Source organism: Syngnathus leptorhynchus, chromosome 5, assembly GCF_054491065.1.
Source record: "Syngnathus leptorhynchus isolate UIUO chromosome 5, UIUO_Slep, whole genome shotgun sequence".
NCBI lineage: Eukaryota > Metazoa > Chordata > Actinopteri > Syngnathiformes > Syngnathidae > Syngnathus > Syngnathus leptorhynchus.
The window spans coordinates 11,951,469-11,961,171 of record NC_141199.1 but is presented as its reverse complement, the minus strand read 5'-3'; the positions used below and the strand labels follow the sequence as shown (position 1 = coordinate 11,961,171).

The 9,703-nt window shown below is 39.8% G+C and overlaps 1 protein-coding gene across 4 annotated transcripts; it reads right to left on the bottom strand.

Moving 5' to 3' along the window:
- Positions 1–3,975: 3,975 nt before the first annotated feature.
- ankrd49 (ankyrin repeat domain 49) lies at positions 3,976–6,660 on the bottom strand. 4 transcript variants are annotated; one of them, XM_085912686.1, is made up of 4 exons: positions 6,448–6,660; positions 5,631–5,856; positions 4,469–4,968; positions 3,976–4,281 (listed from the first exon to the last, which is right to left on the bottom strand). In XM_085912686.1, the coding sequence occupies exons 2-3, from the start codon at positions 5,844–5,846 to the stop codon at positions 4,492–4,494; spliced, it is 693 nt and encodes a 230-aa protein (XP_085768812.1). In that variant the 5' UTR covers positions 5,847–5,856; positions 6,448–6,660; the 3' UTR covers positions 3,976–4,281; positions 4,469–4,491. The 4 variants fall into 4 exon arrangements, with proteins under 4 accessions (XP_085768812.1, XP_085768813.1, XP_085768811.1 ...); XM_085912687.1 differs by having other exon boundaries at positions 3,976–4,278; XM_085912685.1 differs by having other exon boundaries at positions 3,976–4,968.
- Positions 6,661–9,703: the final 3,043 nt, after the last annotated feature.

Below are 9,703 nucleotides of genomic sequence, written 5' to 3'. Positions count from 1 at the left end.
ATCGCCTACGTCACAGTCTTTGGGGCGGCACTACCAAACAAGGCAATGGGTGCAGCCAAACGGTTTCACAAATCCGCCATCTTTATTACTCAAGAGACTTTTGTAGTCCAAGGTAACACCTCAAGGATTCCGAAGTGGAGAGCTCGAAATGTTCCGTTGTTGGATGAAATAATACACACAAACCTCAAAACAGTGCCTGGTTAAAATTTTCATGACGAAGTTCCCACATCTGCTTGTCTTTGTGAAGCATTTTAAAAGTTGAGTGTTTGAGAAATCCCAATATATTGTCACTACAGAGAAGGATTTGCCCAAAGACTAAGTTTCATTGAGGGTTCAATTCCTTCAATCTATGGAAACAACGGACACAGTAAAGCGGTAAGCTTGAGATGACACACATTTTATCAGCTGTATTTCACTTTCATATTATTATGTGTCTATGATGCCCTCGTTTTCATGGCATTGCATCACTTTCTGCTGATTTTAGCGCTCTATATTGTCACTTGTGGATATATTTTGAGTAGTTGTATCAGATGAATTGCATCAAAGGTGTTGTTTTATTCTTGGGAACACAAATGTGTTAAATGCATTCGTTAGCTTCTTGCTAACGCTAGCATTAGCTTACTTCGTAGCTTGACTCCAGTGCTTCACTGTAGTCAACAAATTTGACTTCTTTGCACATCGGCTCTTCAAACTGTGTGACGCCATCGTTCGGTGAATAGCTGGCCTTTTAAAAATCAATGATAAAAGGTACAATATAGTCGTCTTTATTCTCTGCTTTTGTTCTGGGTAAGTAAAAAGAAATAATGTATATTTTAAACAAATTTCACTTTAATTCCATTTTGGTATTTCTTGTTTTGGTCTTAAGTGTCAAGAATCCATACTTCACACGCATCTGAAGAACACTCACAGTGACTTCAATTTACACTTAGCGATAAATCACCAGTGAAGAATCTTTATCCTTCATCACTCCAAGAATGATCCACAGTTTGATTTATTCTTTTCCTATCACCCCCTACCAGTGTTCAATTTTCTGGTTTTCAGTATTGTCACTGTAATATAACATCTCTATGCTGCTCTATGTCTCAACATCATTTGTCCGTAAAGACCTCAACAAGGTTCCGATCACGACTACTTCAGCATCTATGTCGAGCCATTTAGACACTCCGTGAATGTGATCTGAATATTTTTGTCATTTGGCCACAAATTGCATGTCACCCCCTGGTGACTATTTGCAGGTTTTCTGAATAAAGATTAAATAAAGCAAATCTCTAGCTTGCTTCCTTTTCTATTCTTTTTCACTTGAAGTTATATTCCTGTGTATTTCACGTTTATATTTATATGCATGTTTGTTTCTAAATACTGTTCTGTACTATATTTTTTAAATATTGTAACCGAATCACTTGGGGGAAACTCTTGAGGGTCTGTAAGCTTTGCCATCTCCTCTCCTTTCGTAAAAGTTGATCAGAAGTAACCTCTGCTACAGGGCTACCTTTCTTGTGTGTTTTTAGACTTCAATGGCAGTGGCTTTGAGTATTTTAATGAGTCATACACAGCTGTCATCTATTCCAGTGTTGCAATCTCTCATATTTTGCCCTCCACATCCCCCACCACCGTTTATCCTTCCACTTATCCCTCCCAACGCAGTTATCGTCGCAGGATGTCTTTAGAAAAAGGACAAAATCCTTCCTTGAAATATAGAAAATCGTCATTTATGGAGACCGTACAAATACAGTGAGGTGGATCAAATATGTTCACGGCAGTGGGGTGTGGTGGTTTTTAGTTGGCTTCGTGAGTGTGTGTGTGTGCAATGCATGGAAACTGAAATCAGATTAAATCAAATGAAAATGATCAAAAATGAATTAAATGATAAATGACTCATGCTATAAAGTGGAGAGCACAGTTGGAAATAGGTACAATCAATTCATTCATCCAAGTTGAAAAATTCACTCACTGCTTTTGATAGTGTTTGGCCCCGCATAGATGGCATTGAAAACCGTTGACTCCATGCTAGCGCTTGGTCATACATTCTTACATAACTGATGTCAATCATTTTATAAAAGCTGTCAGCAGAGGAATGCTTTTTATTTTCAAATGTGACAGGAGCTCAGACAATAATATTTCAGGGAATGTGCGCTGATAGACTCCAGAGAGTATATTATGAATATGAATTAAGAAGAAGTGAATAGAAAACACACAAAACACTATTATGTTGTCATGAGGCCGTGTTGATTATCCATTCACTGCAATTTCCTTTTACTCTTTCCTGCCAGCCTCCCTCACCAATAGAGGCGGTGCTACCGCCTATCAGTGACTTTTTTTTATATGCCTGCTAAGTGATAAAGACTTACAAGGAGCCATTTCTAGAAGACTGTTACATGTCAAATGTCATCATATAATTGAGAACCAACATTTTTGTCTTTGAGATTGCAACATTTTGACATAATTTAGACATTGGGTTTCATCGTTGCCAGTGGGCTGATTTTCTTGTGGCATCTTTTTTTTAATTTTTTTATTTTTGAGTAAATGCAGATTTGGGTTCACAATAGGTGGATAAGGTTTACTATTATAACTCACTCTAGACATAGATGCAGGGAGCAAGATGACCACAGAAAGAACGTACCATTTTCAGTAGCCTTCGTCCATGTACGTCACAGAAGAACGTTGTCACGAAAAGCTTCTTTTCAAGATTTTCAACCCAACCCAGCGAGTACCACGATGAATTAATTTACTATTTTGAACATCAGGTACTATGACTCACAGTCTTGGAACAACCAATGTTATGACTCACTTAACCTTTATTCGGCAAGTCTTATTTACTGTATGTCATAGCTTCAAACTTCAGAGATCAATTCCTGCACTGCTGTTTTTCACAGCATTGATTTTTGATTTAAGATCAAAATCTGATGCACTATAAATGCACTAAAGGGGAGCTCATTAGAAGGCAGGACCAAGTGACCTTTCTGTATGTTAAAGGGTTTTCCTCCTTGGGAACAAATAATACTTTTCCCTGCGGCTGCGAATATCAAATTGCTTTTACATTCGCATTTCTAATTGACTCCGGTAGATATGCGCAGGTTGCCACAACAACTGAACTACCAAATGAACAAAGTGAATCTGCATCTGTACCAAAAAAACAACAAAAAAACCTCATATTTGAGATCAAATGGTTTGCACTGCCATTCAACAGACAATTGCTTTCTCTGGCAGGAGGGCTAAAAAGTCAAACTGCCTGAAGCGCTATGGGAATATTTGTATGTCTCATCTTTGGGACTGTCAGGTGGTCATGTCTGGGTAAAACCCTTCAGAAGAGATTAGAGAATGTAAATCCATTAAAGTTGCTCTCAAAAATGGACAGACTACACGGTCCCCATTTTCTTCATTAACATAAAGAATGGGAAAGAAAGTACTCTTTTTTTTTTATTTTTTATGTCATTTCATTCCACAGATGGAGGATGTTGCATAAAGTAGTTCAAGGAGTGTAATGCCCAAGGTTTTGTGACCAGTAGGGAGACAGTACTGCTTTTGTAAGGGCAGCATTGCGGTAACGTTACGACACTGAATTCAAACGTTATCCTCAACACATGCAAGAGTCGCTTCTGATCATTTCAAAAGCAATCAATTATGTGTCCGTTCATTAAGAACCCATAAAACACGACATAAACGAGGTCAACTACCTGCAGGCTGACTCATTCATCTGCATTTCTGATGTTAAAGCCGGGGGGCAAAAACAAGTCATTCCGCTTCCTCGTTCTTCAGTTGCTTCTGTGCATATTTATTATTGAGCGAATTGTAATTACGCAGACAGATGTTTGATTCTCAGGAGCGCACAAAAGATCAGTGCGAGGTCTTACAGTTTGAAAAACAGAGGAAGTCACTGTATTTTTAACACTTATAGTTAGACTGTTTTTTTTTAGCGTATGGGCTGGTTCAAGTGTTCAGAATATGTAGGCAATGACTTTAATTAGGTACTTCGACTTGCAGTGTTACTTTATTGTTAACACAATTGCCCTGTGCGTCTGACGTGCTCAGGTTGCTAGGAGACAGACCTGTGCTTTGCACAATATTTGAAAACCATGCCTTGGAAAACGTCAGGAGTGATATCGTAATAACAATTGATTCAAAGCACAGTTCATTTCCAAAGATACACAAAACGCAAACTGACTATTTGTCACCACAGACAGGACCATTTTTTTTTTTTAGCATTACTGTAACCTCCAAAATGTCTGAGACGTCTGAAGAGAAGCAAAAACTTTCATTATCAGCTGATGGCCTTTGATTCTTCTGAGAGGAAAGGACAGGGTCAAAATAAAAAGGATAGGGAAAAACAAATTTGCCAGCTTTAGTTCAGCAAACATTTATCATGTGAAAGTTGAATCTTCAGCACATTGAATTTCAATTCTGTCAATATGCAGTTTGGCATTATTAAAGAGATTTTAAAACAGTTACCAAGAATTTGTCCGAGGGTTACCTCTGAGGTCTTGAAGAAAACATTCACAGGCTGGGAAGTATACTAGCGCAGTCTTCTACCATCTCAAAGAGGAAGTGATAGGGGCCGCTACGTCGAGCCAGCTCACTGGCGCTCTCCCCGCTGTAACTGCGAAGCCCCGCCTTCAGGTGGCGCTGAGAGAGGAGGAGCTCCAAAGTGTGGCGCCAGTCACTTTTGGCCGAACTGCTGTGCGAGGCCGCTAAGTGTAGAGGCGTGAGACCTCCGTTGGTCTGCGCGTTGACATCGGCGCCGTGATGCAGGAGCAAGGTTGCCATGGTGACTTGGCCCCAGCGGCACGCGCTGTGGAGGGGCGTCCAACCATCAACGGTGCGAGAGTTTACCTTAGAGCCCGCAGCCAGCAAGGAAGCGGCCACGGCCATGTGGTTGCTATAGGCCGCCCGGTGCAGGGGGGTGTAAGCATCATCGTCGCTGCTGTGCACCAACGAGACCTCTGCCGATAACAATCTTTGGACTGTGGACACCTGTGAGGCAATCGATAATGGATGGTTTACTCTCTGGCTGCATAGTAATTGCTCTCAGGTAGCAGTAAAAAAAAAAAAGTGCCTGCAAAATGATTGACTCCACAGGATTTGTGCTCCATGAGCAATGCACTATGTTCTTTAGCAATCTACTTCAAAAAATGAAGTACACCAGGGGTGCCCAAGGCCCACTCGCATCATTTGGCCTTCAACAATCGCATTGTTTGGCTTTTGTTTTGCTCAGCCTCAAGTGGTCACTTTTCCATTCCACATTTTGGATCTGTAAGGATAGAATGGAGCAAGGCTGCGACGTTACTGCGGCTCATTGTCGTCAGCCTCTGATATTCCAGAACCTCGGCAGTCGCCTTACTTGGTGGCAGTAACCGGAGGGTGATGACAACGAACCGCCGCACGTGACGGCAATTCGTAGAGACGGACGAGCGAATGAGTGCTCGCTGTAATTCAAGGGAAACAACCCGGCATATGAAATTGTAAATATGATTAAAGGGATAATTGACTTGACATGTCCAAGACAAAAGGACTTGGGACTTGAAGGCTAGGACTTACTGTATGTGTGACCTATCTCTGCACTTCAATGATGAACGCAACCCAGATACATATCGTTTATTTTAAACACGATAGTCTACATAAACTGAAATTCTTACACGATTGTTTTCTGCAGCCCAGAGAATGAGTTCTGCTGGTTTGTCTTTGAGACTTTCTTCTTTTTGTAGGTACCACTCCTCACTATGGACTTCTTCATCCTCCGTTTCTCCCTCTTCGTCCTTACTCCCAGTCCAGAGGCTATTAGCCCCTCGTGGAATCAGATGGCTGTGTGTATTTATAAGCTCCAACTGGTTAAAATCATCTGGAAACTCCATGCTGGCGCGTCTGTGTGTCGAAGAACACACACAAAAAAAGCAATGAGTAGTGGCATACAGTACTCGTCCATCTTTCCTGCTGAGTGCGATGTGAAAAGGTCTTAAGGCTCTTCCTCCAAGTTGAAGCTCGAGTTGAATAGTTGTTTGGTTGGATTGCATAGCTTGCACAGCACAGCTTTTCACTTTGGAAGGTGTACGTACCTTCTTGCAATTCGACATCATGCTATCGTCGTTTTCCACGGTAGTAATATTGGATTGACCATTAACAGTTGAGCGAGGCGTGCTTTCAGCGCATTCAGCGATCACGCCCATTTGAAAGGAGAAGCGAGCTAGATTTTTCACCATGATGATGACAAATTTGGCATGCTTCTTTCTGGAGAGCCAATTTAACAAAACATGTTTTTGCTTTCAAGGGTCTTCACCTTATGTATTCATAAGAGCTGCTATAAATAAAACCCTATAGACTGTTCTGCTCCAGGTATCTTCGGGTTTCCATTTACAGCTCATGAAAGAAAATGCATGGTCCTAAAGCTGTCCCATATGCAAGAGCAATGTTTTTGTGCGTGTTTCATTTTGAATATACGTAGTTCTGTGTAGTTACCTGTCAAGATTTGCGGCTTTACGTATGCTGTTGTTTGATGGCGTTCGATTAAATCACGGGCATCGAGACAACGTATTTTAGAATGCAGCGCAAGCAAGTGTCATGGTCACAAAATTAATTCGTATTTAAAGAACGAGCGCACAACATTTTGAATTGTCACCCCTCGGCTTTTCGGATTCAAAACAAAGCTGGTTTGTTGCTGTGTTAGGGAAATGTAGTTTTTAAGAATCAACATGTAATGAGAATGACGTTTCAAACACTACATTACCCACAATTAAATGTGATGCGTTTTCCTCTTCGTTGACTTCTGTTGTTTTTTTGACCCTACATTTTGAATGTTGCGACATCTAGCGGTAATTTTGTAAACTGCGAAATTCACAGTTTGCCACTCTCCATTCATCCAAGATACATGCACGAAAACAAAAATCTATATTTGCTGAAATAATAGCAATTGCAAAATAAATATTTCCCCCTTTTTGTGGGGGTGGGGGGCTAGAACAAAAACAACACATTTGACAGAAATACATTTTTGTATTGTTCAATTCAATACAGTACATTTTCTTCCACATTCTGTTGTGACACGATTCTACAGGGAAGCACACAACGGAGACATGCGAATTGCTTTGTTTCAATAAAGTTCATATTATGGTTGTATGGTCATCAATATATTTCTCAAATTTTAATGGTTAACATAGCAAAATGTAAAAAAAAAAAAAAAAAAGTCAAAGATAAAGCATGCTCTTTGAGTTATTCCTTAACAGACTCACTGCCCTAAAATCTGGTGAGATGTTAAAAGTCTTGTATGTTGTAATTGTGGCTGTTGGCACCATACCCTAATCTTCTGATCTTTGAGCAACAAATGCAATTAAATTCCTCCTCCTTTCATCAAATGTAAACCAAAGTAAAAGTAGAGTATTTCAAACATTGAATCCCCGCAGTGTATCTGATCACTTCAGAAGTCTAATTCAGTCTAATGCAGCTTTTCCTGTTTATCTTGCCCTGACCTGATGCTCATTTCTTGTAGCTTTTCCCATCAGAAATGATCATATATCACTGTCAATTTGTGTCTGATGTTCACAAATGGGTGAGCTGCAGCCTATCCTTCAAGTAGACCCCAGACAGATCATTGTCCAGTCATAGGGCCAATAAAAAAAAAAAAAAAAACATGTAAGGCTGTTTCCCCCAAAACTATTAGCAATTTCCAATGGATTACATCATCAAACCTTACAACGCAAATGAGACTGGTCCAGCTTCCATCACGTATGCTATGCTAATATTCTTAATGACATAACAATATTCCATTCCATTTTGTTTCCTTTTCAATTAACGTTATTATTTAGGCACCGATTAGTATTCAAGATTCCATTTGTTCTATTGTGTTCTACAGCACACAGTAAAAAAGACAGCCTTGCACTAAAGCATTCAAAAGAATTCTTTGAGTTCCCTAGCCGCAGCTCAGAAAAACGTTCACATATTTTTTGTAAATTGAGCAATTTTTTATTTTTTTTTTGCTTTGTTTTTGTACGATAGCCTCACAGCGAGAGGTCTCACGTGTGTCATGTGTCCAATTTGCATCCTCCCTCAGGTTTCTCAAGAACAGTCACTGCTGGAGTTTGTTGATTATTTGCTGCATGTTGAGCAGTTGAGACCACATCGTACTACTTGGCAAGTGGCAACGCATCACATATATTGCTTTGTGTACGCTTTGTTGTGGCGTACTGCCGTTGTTATTGATAACTCATCTAGTCTCAGCCCTAGGCATCTGCAAAGAATTTGATGAATTCACAGCATTGATTTCAGCTCAATTGGAGGAAGAACATTTTTGATCATTCCTCATTTGTTAAAGATGCTTTCAAGGCTGACCCTGATTTTAGAACTTTGAATAGTAAAACAGTATTCATAGCTAAAAAATGGTTGATGGAGTGCCAAAAAGGTAATTTGCTCCTGGCTGTGATGAGAAAGTGAAAAAATGGTGGCACCTCAGTATTTATATTGGATTTTGAAGGCAGTATGTTTTTTGTTTTTTTTAACCATATAGGTGAACTTAGAATACAAATAAATGTCCTTGGGGGACTTCTCCATTTTATGCTCCTGATAAACATTTTGATTTAAAGCAGTGTTTGAATCCAGAGGGAAAAATAAGTATCGATAAGTTTCTGTACTGCAAGTAAGAATTGTGATAACGACAACTACGTACACATTGAAAATACTGTTTCCATGTTACTCATCAGTTGATGAACTATTTGGCTGTTAGTCAACAGTTTGCTTACATTCAAACTCGACTTGTAGCTAATGTGACGGCTTTCACAGATGCTGTGATTAGGAAGATATTATTTCAACATTTATGATTCTGGTGTCCTCAGTCTGGTTGTTGGAGACGTCAGTCTTGCTCCTGCCTTGTCTACTGACAGCTTCATACATCATGTGGACCATGCAACAAGATGGGAATAAAACGCTGTACCTTCCGTATGCCCAAAGTCAATGGAGCTCTTATGTTCATTTTTTCAAAAGAATATACTATTTAATTATCTAATATTGTATTAATATCATTTCAGTTATTGTGGTTTATGTTCAGGGGTGCACATAATTTATTTATGGCTTTGTTGCCAAAGAAGCACCAGATCGATGCAGTTGCGTGGAGCTCATTTTATTTTGTGACCCTCCCTATCCTCAATTGGGGTGGAAATTCATGGATTTATTATCTTTAATTATGCGTGAATAATAGATGTGGCCTCTAGCAATACCTTGACGTATTCAGAGCTGAGTGGTTTGATCCCAGATCTCGGCTTTCTGTGTAGAGTTTGCCTGCGTGGATTTTCTCCGGGTCCTCCGGTTTTTTCCCACATTCCAAAAACAGGCATGTTAGGCCAGTAGACCACTCCAAATTGTCTGTAAGTGCGATTGTGAATGCTTGTTTGTCTGTGTGCCCTGCAATCGGTTGACAACCAGTTTAGAGTTAAGACTGCTGGGATTGGCACGGGATCCGATAATAATAATCTAATCCACCCCTTACCAAAATAAAAAATATCTGACAAAATCAACATCTTGTACACAAGTCCTTACATACTTGTAAAAAATGGAGCATCCGATGATTACCGCTTTCAAAAGCTACTCATCCCACGCTAAGTGATTCAAAATAAGAATGTAATTGGCAGTTTCCTAGTGATTGCACTGCTCAAAGAATCGAGAATTAGGCCTCATCAAATGCATGATAAAGCGAGACCGAAGGACGTTACGTTTTCTTGTGTCTATCCAA